General features: G+C 37.5%; 3 protein-coding genes across 4 annotated transcripts in view; 1 reads left to right on the plus strand and 2 right to left on the minus strand.

Moving 5' to 3' along the window:
* The window catches only part of ncf4 (neutrophil cytosolic factor 4), a 26969-nt gene extending 24229 nt beyond the window's left edge, over positions 1-2740 (minus strand). For both annotated transcript variants that reach the window (XM_061679059.1, XM_061679060.1), the window contains exons 1-3: positions 2611-2740; positions 1474-1558; positions 1217-1376 (exon numbers count right to left, since the gene is read on the minus strand). In XM_061679059.1, coding sequence (XP_061535043.1) covers positions 1217-1376; positions 1474-1558; positions 2611-2642 — 277 coding nt within the window. In that variant the 5' untranslated portion in view covers positions 2643-2740. The remainder of the gene's footprint in view (positions 1-1216; positions 1377-1473; positions 1559-2610) is intronic.
* The window catches only part of pvalb7 (parvalbumin 7), a 23858-nt gene extending 12474 nt beyond the window's left edge, over positions 1-11384 (plus strand). The window contains exons 2-5 of the mRNA XM_061679061.1: positions 7285-7353; positions 9391-9520; positions 9596-9705; positions 10924-11384. Of these exons, the coding sequence (XP_061535045.1) occupies positions 7285-7353; positions 9391-9520; positions 9596-9705; positions 10924-10949 (335 nt within the window). The 3' untranslated portion in view covers positions 10950-11384. The remainder of the gene's footprint in view (positions 1-7284; positions 7354-9390; positions 9521-9595; positions 9706-10923) is intronic.
* Positions 11385-11925: 541 nt separating this feature from the next.
* The window catches only part of baiap2l2b (BAR/IMD domain containing adaptor protein 2 like 2b), a 9321-nt gene continuing 6246 nt past the window's right edge, over positions 11926-15000 (minus strand). The window contains exons 10-14 of the mRNA XM_061678520.1: positions 14186-14393; positions 14053-14103; positions 13673-13964; positions 13561-13604; positions 11926-13202 (exon numbers count right to left, since the gene is read on the minus strand). Of these exons, the coding sequence (XP_061534504.1) occupies positions 13127-13202; positions 13561-13604; positions 13673-13964; positions 14053-14103; positions 14186-14393 (671 nt within the window). The 3' untranslated portion in view covers positions 11926-13126. The remainder of the gene's footprint in view (positions 13203-13560; positions 13605-13672; positions 13965-14052; positions 14104-14185; positions 14394-15000) is intronic.

Consider the following 15000-nt stretch of genomic DNA (forward strand, 5'->3'; position numbering starts at 1 on the left):
ATACAGTATATGCAAATTGTTGCAATTCCACCATGCAATTGATTTGGATGTACACTAAACACCCTTAAATTAAAGCTTAAAGCCCGCAGTTAGAGCACATCCTGTTCATTGCATTTCAAGTCCACTGTGGTCGTGTTTAGAGCCAAAAAGATGAGAATTGCGTCGCCGTCCCAATATTTATGGACCTGACTGTACATTTATGTAAAATCCTTCTGACAGAAAGCCGTATGTATGTCTGAATAAAATAAGTAAACTGCACTTCTGGACTGCAACCAGAGGTGGCAAAACCACTCAAACGCTGTACTTATGTAGAAGTACAGATACTGGTAAAAGTAGAAGTACTGATTCAACTCTTGTACCTAAACTAAAAAAGTACAGACTGAAATGTACTTAAGTGCAAAAGTAAAAATCTGTCAAATTTATACAACACCAGCTTGGATAACTTGGCACAGCAACAAAAAACTTCTCTGCCCACAAAAAAGGTTTCCTCTTTTATTCACTTACATAGTGCTCTTACTGAGAAGGAAAACACATTAAATATTTTACAGGAAGCTTGCATTGGCTTGACTTTTATGCTATCAAAACATGTGTCCATTGTTTTGCTGATAATTTAAAAAAAAATGACCATACTTATTTTTTAATGCTAGAAGCGAGCAAAGTAAGAGGTAGGAAGTACTGATGGCTGTTTTCAAATGAAGGGAGTAAAAGTAAGAAGTCATCAAAAAGTAGAGACAATTGAAAGATCTCCTTAAGTACAGTAGCTCATGTGGTTCTTGTCGTTGCTTCCCACCACTGACTGTGCCTACTATACAATAAGACTTCACAACACAGTCAGGTTATGAGCTAACGAGTCAGTTATGGCAAAAGCAGAACAGTGATTTACTTTAGTAACCACAATTGCTGATGAAATACAAATGTCTAAAACACCAACACTCTCATGTTTGTCTCCATTCCAAGCGGGTTTATTGCTGTCGTTCTACTCTTGGTGCGAACCGTTTAACGGCATCCCGTGGAGCAATCAAGCGCCACATAGATACTCGCAAGCAGGTGACCTCCATCTCCAGCAGCCCGCAATCAAAGGCCAAATTGTTTCATCAGCTACTTCGTGTACACAGCAGGCACACAAAAAAAAAAACTTTCTAACTACTAGAATGAATAAGTCATTTAGCGCTAGATCTAGCTACAACCGTGACTGAGAGACACTCTCAAAAGGTACCTGGAAGTGAGGGCAACATGCAGGTGTTGGGACCAGGTTTGTCTGGGTCCTCCGGAGAATATCTGGACTCCAGGATCTGGTGCAGGCTGAAAAACTCACGGTAGCGCCTGTAGATCAGATACTTGCTCCATCCTTTGGTTTTCACCTCAATGACAAATCTCTGCCACAGTGGGTGGAAACCAAAAAAAGTCTTGGTCATGGTGAAATGTTCACAACCTGCTTATTATTGTGTTTTATTTTGTTTTTTTAAAACTTACAAAATAGTCAATGAAGCCTTTCTTTTCCTCAATATCCGCAATGGTGGCACTGATGGGGACATTATTAGGCAGCTGGTCAAAGTCACTAGGTAACAGGAAACACTTCATGTTAGAATCAATGAAAGTACATTATACCATTCGATGTAACACTATGCAAATATGAAACACGCATAACATGCACATAGAGTATATTTTTCTTTTTTATATTTATTATATTTTATCATTGTACTAATTTGTATACTTTAGGGGAAATTCAATTAAATGAAATAGAAATGTAACAAGAAATAAAATTCAATAAAAAAATGTATACAATTGACATCCAATGCACAATATAACAACGCTCTCAGCTAGAAACATCCTACTATGTCCAAATTTGGTCAATGTAATATTTTTTCACAATTCAATGTGATTAGTCATTCCCAATGTGGGTGTTATAAATTATTAATCAGTCTTAAGTGATCAAATACCTTTGTCTCTTTAACGATGCAGTGTTTAATCACTCAAAAAATGTGCCTTTTTTTTTTTTTTAAATAACGGTTGAGGAGATGGAAAGATTTTGTCTCACAATGACTATAATATGAATTCAATAAAATAATCAAAATTGTATACAATTATTAATTACAATGTATGCATATGCATTTAAGTGTTTTATATGTATTTTATATGTTCTATTAAGGAAAAAAATTAAAATGTCAACAATTTAACGTAACTTTAAATTCAATTTAACGATTATTTGAGACATTGTTATACCTAAAACAAAACCCATAACAGCTAATAAAAACTAAAAATGGATACAAAAGACAAAAATACATTAATACTGTTAATATTTAAATAAATTACCTAAGACATGACATGTGTTTATGCGTTTTTAGTAACTCAGCTATTTTACTGCCAACTTCTTACATAGAAAAATCGTTACATAGAATTATCGTTAGTTACGGTTTGCCTATTCTAATATAAATTAAAGTCAGTTCATTCATTATTTGAAGTAATATTTGGTTGTAACTATGTATCTTTTAATTAGGTGTGGTTTCCCCTTTCTATGTAAAAAAAAAAAAACACCCCAAAAAAATCTAGAACACAAGTGTGCTCCTGTACCCCAACCAGTGAAAGTAACACATTTGTAAACTCACTCACCTCTCAGAACGTAGCTGCTGTGGTAGCGCCATGGCCGAAGGCGTCAGACGGAGTAGAAAGCAAACAAAATGGTTTCAAAACATAGTGTGAATAACTGTGCAATGGAAAGAACCATCAGGAAGTGAGAGTTCCCGCTAATGATGTTCCGCATGCATGACTAGGGGTAGAACAGAGAGAGGATGGCAACCAGGAAGTGTTAAGTGGTACTACTCCTTCCATATAAAGAAGAAGAAGAAGAAAAAGGAAATTTTAGTAAATTAATACGACAAATAATAAAACATGAATGTGCTTTGAGTTAAATGTTTATATGCTGATTAGAAACATACTCAATTAAACTACGCTTATCAGGCTTATACTGTCGAAAGAAAAAAAACTAGGCCTGTATACACACTAAACATTTGCAATCATTTGATGGAGATGTGCATACATGTAGTTTAAGTAGAGTGGTAATATGTAACATCATTATCCAAACAAAATTCAATAGTGTTTGTATTCAATGTTTACTATAATTTTTACTATTATAAAGGGAAAAGTGAGCAAATCAATCCTCAAAAACCTCATAAAAATAGTTTATGTCCCTTAAGTCCCTTACCTTAAGTCAGTGTTTCCCAAACCTTTTACTCATGTACCACTTAAAAAAAATACTTAATTCTCCAAGTACCACCACAATCACAAACATTAAAATGCAGTAGCGTAGTCAGCCCAAGTGTTCATAACGAGGCAGAGGATTATTCCACAAAAACACATTGAATTGAAAACAAATGCTTTAAATAATTCAATTAAAATGTAGTCCACATAAGTTAGATAAAAATCCTACCTAAATTAATGTTTTTAAACAAACAGTTATAAAAGATTAAACGCAAATGTATTGTCCTTAAAAGTTAAAAACAACTGAACTGTACTTGAAGATTCTGCTGTACTGGATCAAATTAAAAAGTGTAAGGCACAGAACAAATAACACTATGCACAGTTTGAACATTTAATTCAGAGATTTTTGCGCACCAATGGAGTACAGGTGTCAAGGCACACAATATCATTTTATGTGGCCTGCTAAAACATATCATGTGTGTCAACTTCATGTTTCTTTCAGAAATCTGTATGGGAATTGCAAATTCTCTTCACTTTTACTAAATTGTTTAAAAGTTAAACATACTATTTTTCTTGATGCCTCATTTCAAAACTAGTTATTCATAAATTTGCAGCGTACAGTTAACCGCTGCTATTCTTCTTAATATTATTATTCTTATATTATTCTGAGTATAGGGATGGAGCCCTGCTGTGAGTAGTGAAAACCTGCAAATAATTGACGCACCCACTAAAGGTTTGTAATCGCATATAGGTGATACAAGATGGCAGCAAAGCACTTAAAACAGAGAGGATCATAAAGCATCAACACCATTCATGTAGCATGTGCACAATCATGAACTTCTTTTACATTAACAACTGTATTCAGTACGTACTGTAAATAATTCAAAACAAACAAGCCAGCTTCGCATGAGGCTCATCAATGGTATTAGCTAGAATACTAGCCTAAATAACCATCTAGCACAAACTGCTATGAAAAACTGGCCTGAATATCGGTGTGTGTGCACCCCGTTTAAAATGTGAGAGAAATGCTACATTGTTGTGAATTACAAACACATTTTTGGCATTGAATCAGAAGAAGAGAACACGTACAATACATTCATTTTCTAAAGGCTGGCAGACGCTGGTAGCTGTGGATAACTAATGAGTTTTCAAGTCTATTCATTGTCAAGGACAGATGGGCTCTCTGCAGCTTATTTGACCAAGTGAAATAAAAATAAGTAAAACGCAAGAAACACAATGAGCACATTCACGCGGGAGCTGTTGACGACGTCACACACCACATCACCAGGCCCCGCCTCTTAAAGTTACATGCATGTATCTAACACGTCGACACTACAATACACACTGATGCTTTTTTTGTGAGTCTTCAAATAAGTTTATAATCAGGTGGTTTCTGGAACGTGCGTTATGTGCTGCCGCACAGGGCGGCAACGTGCTCCACAATGACAGAAACGTGACTGGATTTCTACTAATTATGTGGCGTATGGCTGGAGAATTTGCGCCCCCTTGTGGAGCCCCACTTTTTTAGAAGAACTGCAGGGTCGGGAGCAGAAATAGATTAATGCAATAGGGGCACGAAAGGAGGGTTTTCACACAGGGTGCCATTCAAGCGAGGACCGTCACTGTTTACTATGTGTTTAAAAATTTTATTTTAATAAGTTTAAATCTGTTGAAAGTGTGTCAGAGGGGCAAAATTATTTAATTTTTTATTTATTTTTTTAAATGGTCTTTCAATATCACAGATTTATTTATTTTAATTTATTTATCCAATGCGATGAAGGGGGATTGTGTATCTTTAGTTATTATTTGGAAGTTTGTCACTTATCATTGAATTAAACTTGTATGTCCGATTTGCTGTCTCATTACATCATAAAAGGCTGGCTGCGTAACAGGCCAAACAGCCAACAACTTGGTGGATTCCTTTTTAAAACGCACCCACGTCCGCCCTCACATGCAAAAGCCTTAGCGTGCACGCTAAATATACCGACGTTAGCGCTCATGCATATTTGGCAAACAGTGGGGGCCTTCCGTCTCCCACTCAAGCTGCTTAGTTAGCGTCAGCTGCTAATGAGTCAATTACAGTAAAGGCTTTTGTTGGTTTGCTTGTTTCTGCTGCAATAACAGCATTGACATAAAAAACGATGGAAAACGGATTTGCCTGATGGATTGGTTTTGTGGTATATACCGTTATTTAAAAAAATAAGATAAAATTTAATTTGAATAATTACTTGTTTTTAATTCTATTTTTAAATACTGCAATCTATTATACAGGGTGTCCATAAAGTCTGGAAACATTGGCAAAAATCAAGAAATGACATTTTGAAAAACATTTTATCTGGAAAATTAACAAATAACATCAATATAATTTCCAACATTTGTGACGCAAATCTTGGTGCACTTTGATTCATGTGAGTTGTGAACTTGATGCAATAATTCCAAATTGCTCTTAATGTGTCCAGCTAAGGAATAAAATGTTGATTTAAAGATTTTGCTATTTCTAAAATAAATCTAGAGGATTGCCTTCAGGATCTACCTAATTAAACTTTACATTATTATTTTTTTTATGTTATTATCATTTGTTACTTGTTTGCCTAGCTTGTTTTTGGTATTGTTTGGTTCTTTTGTCTACACCACTTTATAATTAGGATGTACAGGTATATGTCTCTTATTATTATAATGTCGTTGTCCATTATTATTATAAGTAGTAGTATCATTAGTATTATTATCATAGATGCAGAAAAGATATATAGCTTAACTGTTTACTGTCCAATCGCATTTTACAGCAATATATACAATACGATGTCCCAGAAGCCTTAAGCAGTTAATAGAAGTTGATTCAAGTTTTAGCCAATCAGACTTTGCCCTGCTGTCAGACTCCTGATTGGGTGACAATTGTGGCAAATATCGCAAGGGCAGGATGTTGTGCGTGTATGGGACTGCATGGTTGAGTGCGAGAGTGAGGAAAAACGTTTTGAGCGAGCGTGTAGAGAAAAACTGAGGGAAAATATAACTTTCAAACAAAATATATTTGTGAGTTCATACAAAAAAAAAAAAAACAAGTTTTTGTGCACACAAAACACACTTTGGTGCTCAATATTTTTGAGTTACGAGTAATTGCGGCACAAATCTGACGTAATATGTGGGCTCCCTCAAGTGGTATGTGACAGAATGATTGAATTAAATGTTCAAAGTTTGTATGATGTAGAGCGACAAACATTTTTTTTTTAATCCAGTACAGTACATTTGTTGAGTACAGTTCAGTTGTATTTAGCTTTTAAAGTGCAATACATTTGCATTTATTTATTTAAAAATGCTTGTTGTAATAACACGTGTAGGTACACTTAGTATCTTATTTTTATGTGCAATAGTTGAATCAATATTTAAGTCCAGATTTTGATTTTATTATATTCAAGAGCAGTATTACATGTTACAGTGGCAAAAAAAAATATTAAATATACCTTTTAGGAATAAAACCTCTGCCTCCATTTTTTTATAAAACACTTGGGTCTGCTACGCTACTGTATTTTAATGTTGGTCATTATTGTGGTACTTGGAGTGAAAAGTCTGACAATCACTGGATTAAAGAAAGTACTTGGAGTGAAAAGTCTGACAATCACTGGATTAAAGAAAATAAAGACAATAAAACGCAACATATTACAGTCCACTCTTAAATTCCATTGCAATAGAAGAAAGCTGCCAACCAATCGACGGACAGCGGCGTGTCAAGCGCCACCTTTCGCAGGCAGCTTGACACGGTCAATGAAGGAAAAGTGGGACAGATCGGACCGGACATTTTGGGACTATTTACAATCAAAACATTCAAATTCATACTGTACCAAACTGAACCGGACCACATGGTGAAAACAAGGTTTACAATGGCACCTTAATCTGGATTTGAAAATTGAATGGCAAAATTGTAAAATTAACGGATAATTATTAGGTACAAACTAATTCACTAAGCAACTAACAAATGGTGATCAAAACATAAGACTGAGTTAACCTTGTACTTGTTGACATGGAATTCTCTGCTGTTCTCACAACTGACCTTGTACCTTATGTTTCTCCTCTGGGTGTCCATTCCTCCAGCTGACAGGATGGTGATGACGGACCTGTTGAAAGCAGAGGAGATCAAGAAAGCTCTTGATGCCTTTGCAGGTTGGACTGGTGTACAATACTGTACTTCTCAGTAGCAAGATACCTACAGTGCTGTCAAAAAGTATTTGCCCTCTTCCTTATTTCAGATTTTTATTTTGTTTTATTCATCACACTTCCATGTTTCAGGTCATCAAGCCAATTTCAACGTCTCCCAAAGACAATCAAAGTAAATGAGGATTTATATTGATTTATTGAGATATTTATTAAGGTGGGGGAATCTGGTCCTCTGTGAAAAAGTAATTGGCCTCTTAGCCTAATAACTGGTTGTTCCCCCCTTGGTAGCAATAACTGATATCAAGCATTTGTGATAATTGATCTCAAGTTTTTTGCATCCCTTTGGAGGAATTTTGTCCCACTCTTCTTTTCAAACTTGCTTTAACGGTGTCATATTAGAGGGTTTTCAAGATTTAACTCATACAACAGCATCTTAATTAGATTTAAGTCCGGACTGTCCCCCCTCCACCTGATAAATCATCATTTAGAAACTGCATTTTATGTTTTCATGGGTTGTTTTGGTGAAATATTTCAAATTGGTTTGATGATATAAATCAGTGATTCTAAAAGTGTGATACATACACCACTTGTGGTATGCAGGATCCCTCTAGTGGTACATGAAAGAATCACTTCCTATGTACAGTTCAGTTGTGTTTTAACAATTAAAGTCAATACGTTTGCATTTAACTTTAAAGAACATTTTAAACATTTGTTTAGGTACAATTTATATTTAACTTAAATGTGGAATACATTTTAATTGAATCATTATTTAAGTACAGTTTTTTTATTGTCCTATATTTAACCACAGTGTTAATGGTTAAATTGTGCAATAATATAAAATACACTGTTTAGGAATAAAACTCTCATTTTTGATGGCCTACAAAGCTACTGTATTTTAATACTGGTCATCATGGCGGTACTTCGAGAAGCAAATTTTTTTTTAGGCGGTACTTAGTGTAAAAACTTTTGAGAACCACTGATCTAAAACATTTAAATGTCATAAATATGCAAAAAAGAAAGAAATAAAAGTGAAATTCAGACGGGGGAAAATACTTTTTTACGGCCCTGATTGGTGTTTATTGGGCTGGAGCTTACAGAAAGTGTTTGGGAAAAGCCGATATCAAAGCGGGGTACACACATACTGATTTTTAACATCTTGAATTATTAAAATTTGAATGACCCCACTTATGACGAATGAAGTATATTCTTCCTGCTCTTGTAATGTATAGCATAATCGAGATAGTTGTGGATTGCTTGATAACTAATTTGCAAGTCTCCTCCCCCAAACCAGATTTGTGTCATAGTACTAAGATTACCTTGTGAGAGGCAGCATGGTGCCACAGTGCATCCAGATTGCCGGAAAAAATACAAAGAACAAAGAGTGGTACAGTGGGGAACAAGCCCTGCGAATAGCAACAATCTGAGAGTAATTGATGCATTGCCATAGCTTTATAACTGTTTATACACGTCACAAGACAGTGGCAAAGCACGTCTTTTGTCTAAATGAAGCTCCTCAACTCACTTCAACATAGTCTCTTGGCACCAAGATCCCACAAGACGGCAACAAAGCAATACTTTTGTCCTAATAAAGCTTCTCAATTCACTTAAACATCGTTCCTTGGGACCAAGATGCTAAAAGATGGTGCAGCAAAAAACAAACACAGCAAATAAATTAGTTTTTCAGCAAATAATGACGGCTAGGTTCAAAGAAAAATAGGTCACGAATCGCGAAGATGCAAAAGAACTTTGTAGTAGAATAGAAGAAACTACTCCGTGTTGACCAAACACAGGGCTTTGCGAACGTAAATATTGAACAGGTTTAACATTCACGATTGTTAGCCCGACCGTTTTACAAATCAGCCAGGATAATCTTTTAGAGACATCCAGTAATTGGGCCTTTGCTGTTTTTTTATCAGAAGAGAGGAAAATGTTAAAATCTGGGCAAATTATCAGTATGTGTGTAACCCGCTTAATGCTGAAAGGTCCCTGAATAAATATTGATGGCTTGGGTTCTTTGGCCTACTTCTTTGTTTTGTGGAGTAGCAGAGACGTTCGACCCTAAAAAGTTCTTCGACCTGGTGGGAATGACGGCCATGTCGGCCGAGAGTGTCAAGCAGGTCTTCCGGGTTCTGGATGTGGACGGAAGCGGCTTCATAGAAGAAGAGGAACTAAAGTGAGGCGAAAACAAGAACATTTCTGCCAAGTCTTTTTACATAAGCTGCAGAAAAAAACATTTAATCTTCCGTAGGTATGTACTGAAGGGCTTTTCCAAGGACGGCAGAGACTTGACAGATGATGAGACAAGAGTTTTCCTCAAAGCCGCGGACAAAGACGGTGACGGCAAGATCGGCATTGACGGTGAAAGAAGAGCAGAAGCTTTTTCTGACACTTATACTGTCAGAATGAGAATGTAGAGAGGGAGAGGCATCCTAGTTAACTGGCAAAGGCTTTTTTCTTTTTTTAATTGTTAGCAGTTTATTTTCAAGATAGCTGTTAGAAGTGTAGGTGCATAGGCCGACCTATTGCGCACATCTGGCCGTTCCTCAATGTTAGGTTAACTGAAGACTCTAAACCAGGGGTGGGCAAGCTTTTGTGATTGTTTTTTAAACAGACAGATGGGAGAGGTTGTTTGCTGATGAGGTAAATAATAAAATAATAATAACTGGACAGGTTAACATCTAATATACTGTATGTAAAATATTTTAATGATAAAATAATTCATTTTAATGTATCCATTTTGTAATATATTAAATACATATTTTACATAAAAATACATGTAAAATTAGTTTATTATTTTTATTACAATAAATCAATTAACCAATTGTTGAATGAGACAAATGAAAAAATACATTTTAATTAAGCAATTTTAAAGAAAACAATTCAGTTAGCTGGAATAGGTTCCAGATCACCTGCGTCCATAAGGAGTATAGAAAATGGATAGATAAATGTAAGACGTTTTATAGCTATATAAGTTCCTTTCCTTTATTATACATTGAAACCTCCACAAGTGTTATAATTTGGAATTCAAGTAATCATATTTCAGAGTTTAAACCATGGGATCTAAGCAAATTTAACATTATTTTGACACTGATTAACTTCTTACAAATACTAAAGTACTGCTTGAAAACAGGCGGCACGGTGACCGACTGGTTAGAGCGTCTGCCTCACAGTTCTGAGGAGCCCGGGTTCAATCCCCGGCCCAGCCTGTGTGGAGTTTGCATGTTCTCCCCGTGCCTGCGTGGGTTTTCTCCGGGCACTCCGGTTTCCTCCCACATCCCCAAAACATGCATGGTAGGTTGATTGACAACTCTAAATTGCCCGTGAGTGCGAATGTTTGTTTGTTTGTATGGGTCCTGCGATTGGCTGGCAACCAGTTCAGGGTGTACCCCACCTCCTGCCCGATGATAGCTGGGATAGGCTCCAGCATGCCCGCGACCCTAGGTGAGAAGCTGCGGCTCAGAAAATGGATGGATGGATGCTTGAAAACATAGCTTGTACAGCTAGTAAAGGTGACCGTTTGAATTGATTCACTTTACATGATCATGATTTTGCGTCATTCATTTTCTTCCTCACCAGAGTTCGAAGCGATGGTGCATGAGTAGGAGACAGCGGGATGTCCTCCTCCTCCTCCTCCTCCCTGCATTCATAGTTTAAACTTGCCACCATCAAACTCCTCTCACCTCCCTGGGGAAACCCACGCATGGAGTCAGACCAGCCTGACCGCTCACCCACGACAACAGGCAGCATCCTACGGGAGGTGTTACCAGATTTGGGTTTAATGTTCTTGTTCGGTATCAAATTTACTTCTGTATCAGGTCACAATCATTCTTGATGAGCTCATAAAGATAGCTTGGTGCTAGTGCTGTTGTTTTCCAAATTATTATTTTTCATGTCTGTTAATTTTTTGGTGTGTTCACATGCCAGTGCACCTCCATCCTCCTCTTCACCACGCACCCCCTCTCATCCACCTCTAGATGACACAATAAAGAAGAGAGAAGACAGTAAGAAATGATAATAAAAGAGTATTGAGTAATGGATATTTCTTTTACTTGTTGTTACACTCAAAACAAACCTGTTGAATATTAAAAAACATGATCAACATTGAAATAAGTAAGAAGTATAAACACTACCCAAAGTGTAAAGACTCCAAATCAGCATTGAATGAATTAGATTTCATGTCCTACAGAATAGAAAATAAATGTAGACAACATGTTTACAAAATAGAAATATAGTGAGAAAGTATTTGAGACAATTGGAGTCTTAAAAATAAACCATGACATCAAAAATGCATTTTTGCGCCTATGCATGTGTTTTTATACTCTTCTGGAATGCTCTAAATTCCAGTAAAGGTCAGAAAAGCAAACAAGGCTACATGTGGGTTTGATGGTGGAGAAAGCAGGGTGGTAAACTTCAAGATAATGCAGAGAAAGGTCAAGACCACTACTGGCAGTGGGTAGAAGTTAACAGCTGATCAGTTGGTAATGGCGAGCTGTTCAGCGTAAGGTACAGAAAGTGCTCAACTCAAGATAAAGAGTCCTTTGCGAGATATTATATATATTTTTTAAATAAGAGCATCTATGTATCACTGAGAAAAAAACTTAATAAAATGACTAATAGTAAAGTAGTAATTGGTACTTTTATGGGTTGCGAAACGCTTTTCCAGGAAAGGTATTGTTGTAAGATGCATTTGAAATTATATATGTGTTTTGGGAAAATAGTTGGAAATATATTTAGGGTTAAATATAGATAGTTTTCAATCACGTTATAGGTATTTGTTTGTCGGCCATATTGTAGGTTGAGATCGGGAGGATAAGGTAGGCTTCACAAGGAAAGGCTAGTAGACCAGAGTAAGCTATAGGGAAACTTTGAACGCAGTGGCAAGACACAAAAGGTTGACAAAGTGGCCGTCATAAACATCTCTCACCGCCAAACTGTGTGCAGAGATGACCGGGAAAAAAACCAAGACTTTTTCACTTAATGACTCGGAACAGTTGAAAGCTTGGCTTACTTTAGCTCAAACAGCTTTGACTTTGCCTAACATTAGCATCAGGGCTAGCTAGTGGTTAGCATTGTGGGAGTCAGCTGCCGGTCATCAATGACTCCTACATTTCTGACGTGTATGTATGTTTAATATAATACCACAGCAACAATCGACTAATAGTCAATGTAAGATATATATTTTATAAATCTGTGTTATTTAAGCGCACTGAACTAAAATGTAAACTGAAAATGGAGATCGGTACATAAAGTATGTAACTTGCATTTTCTAACAGTGGTAAGCATGACAGCTTACCTTTTAGGAAGTGTTCCGAACAAAGGATATATGGAGTCAGTATCTGGCCGGAATGCCACCATCTCCATCTTTTCCCCTCCCATATGTATTGTTGCAGCCAAACATCGCACAGTAATTCACAATTTATTGACATTGACTATCAAATTTATCTATTCAAACACTCACTGAGCACTGAAACAAAACATCGACTGCCAACATGGTGGCCGCGGGCATGTCCAGAGGTGCGTGATGTCACAGGAAAACTATCTATAGGCAATCATAAAAACCTTTGCCATAATTGATACAAATTTGCTATTCGCGTCAGGGTCTAACACCTGAGAATAGCGAGGGGTTCACTGTGAAAGTACCCTGAGGTTGTGAGAAATTCAATTATGTTGGTGACATCTGAGGAATCTGCCTAAAACTGTAAATATTCAACTAAATGTGCCATAGTCTTGTCTCATTACTGCCACCTCACGTACAAACCCTGAGCCTGGCCTAGTGCAATCAATGGATGTGAGGGGCGGATCGGTCATCGGTCTTGGTGGGGCGAAGCTTCACGGTGGCGAACGGGTTTGTGCCTCTGAAATGAGAGGATGATGGAAAATGTCACACAATCCCTTGCAGTGTTTGGCGTTGTCTGTGTACATACATACATACACTAACACCTGGCTATAATATGCAAATATATGGTGTAACTGAGCAAGATTATATGTATTGAGTTGGGTTGCTTGAAATCTAGCGAGGACTTGACTTGCTTGATTTTTGTCACAGTAACTTGGAACTTGCTTAAAACTTGAAGATTAATATTCTATGTGACTTTCTCCCACCTCGGCATCTGCCACATTTTCAGCTGAGATATTAAAAATCGTTGTGTGTCCCGCTTAAAATGATAGAAACCTCGTAGGAGTCAAATGAAACAATCCATTGTCAGGGAATACCTTGGAAAAAGAGGGTTCTCAGGTGGGCCGTTGGGTGATAAAGCCTAGAAAAATAACGTATTTTTATTGGAAGATGATATTCAGCAATGATGATTGTACTGTCCTCTATTACCTGTGCGTCAGGGGCGGGAGAAACTGGTCTCAGATCCACAGAGCCCTGCTGAAGATTCAGGCTCTTTGGGGGAGGGGGCGGAGGAGGAGGTACTTCAGACAGGGTCTTTGTTTGAATGGGTTTCGTCTCCATCACCTGGTCCGCTGTCTTCTCAGGGAGCGGAGAGATGGGCCGGACGTCTACGGACGATCTGCGGTTAGGTGTGGCTGGCGGAGGGACATCGCCATAGCTCCTCCTCTCTGATTGGTCGTTTTGGGTCTCACCGGGGTCTAGCAGGTTGTTCATATTGCTACTTTGGAGAGAATGGCCATGGAGAAGTTATAAAAATATCAGATGTGTGGACTGTAGAAATTGAGCGAAAGGTGCACAAATGATGTCACCTGTCGAAATCCTCAATGGGGCCCACATAAGCAGCAGGGAACCAACCCTGCCTGGAAAGGGTCAAACAAATGAAACATCAGACAAACCATGACAATTGTTTCAAAACTGTTACATTCCAGCCAGGGAACGTACCTTAAACTGCTGTCGGTGCGACCGTACAACCAGCCGTTGCGCGGTTCTAGGACCAGTACGGTGACCATCTCCCCTCTGTTGAAAGGCAGCAGCTTGGGGTTGGATGAGGCGGGATGAGACACCAGGGCCTTCATGGGACGCCCTCCACCCAGACCCAGAGATTCTCCCACCGAGCTGGAACGAGAGCGGCTGGGGATGGGTGATGGGGCTGAGTTTTAGGGAGAGGACAGAGAGGTTAATTATTATTACACAGGACCAGTAACATTTTCCCATGGCAGTTCCAACGTTTGCAACCAGCAGGAGAAAGCAACACACTTGCTGTGTCTCTATGCCAAATTGTCAAGTTCAGTGGCTCTCAAACTTTGTACACCAAATACCACCTCAAAAAATACTTTGCTTTCCAAGTACTACCATAAAGACAAAAATCTAAAACACATTAGCGTAGTAGGCCCGTAGTAAGTAGTGTTCATCAAAAACAAAGCACAGGTTTTATTCCTAAAATGTACATCTAATGTTATTCTAAGCCACTGTAACATTATGCAGTTTGGACAAATGGTGTGCTTAAATATAGGAAAATAAAATAATGTACTTGAATAATGATTCAATTAAAATGTATTGCACCTGTTGAATGAAAATTGTACCTAAATAAATGTTTGAGAACAGTTCTGATAGATTAAAATGCTAATTTATTGTACTTAAAAGGTAAAGGGAACTGAACTCTACTCGAAGAAATGCACTGTTTTAGATTTAAAAAAAAAAATAAAAAGTTTAAGCCACTGTGACATTCACTGCCAGCCTTCCCAGTTAACCTGGAT

The sequence above is a fragment of the Phycodurus eques genome, chromosome 6, assembly GCF_024500275.1.
Source record: "Phycodurus eques isolate BA_2022a chromosome 6, UOR_Pequ_1.1, whole genome shotgun sequence".
Classification (NCBI taxonomy): domain Eukaryota; kingdom Metazoa; phylum Chordata; class Actinopteri; order Syngnathiformes; family Syngnathidae; genus Phycodurus; species Phycodurus eques.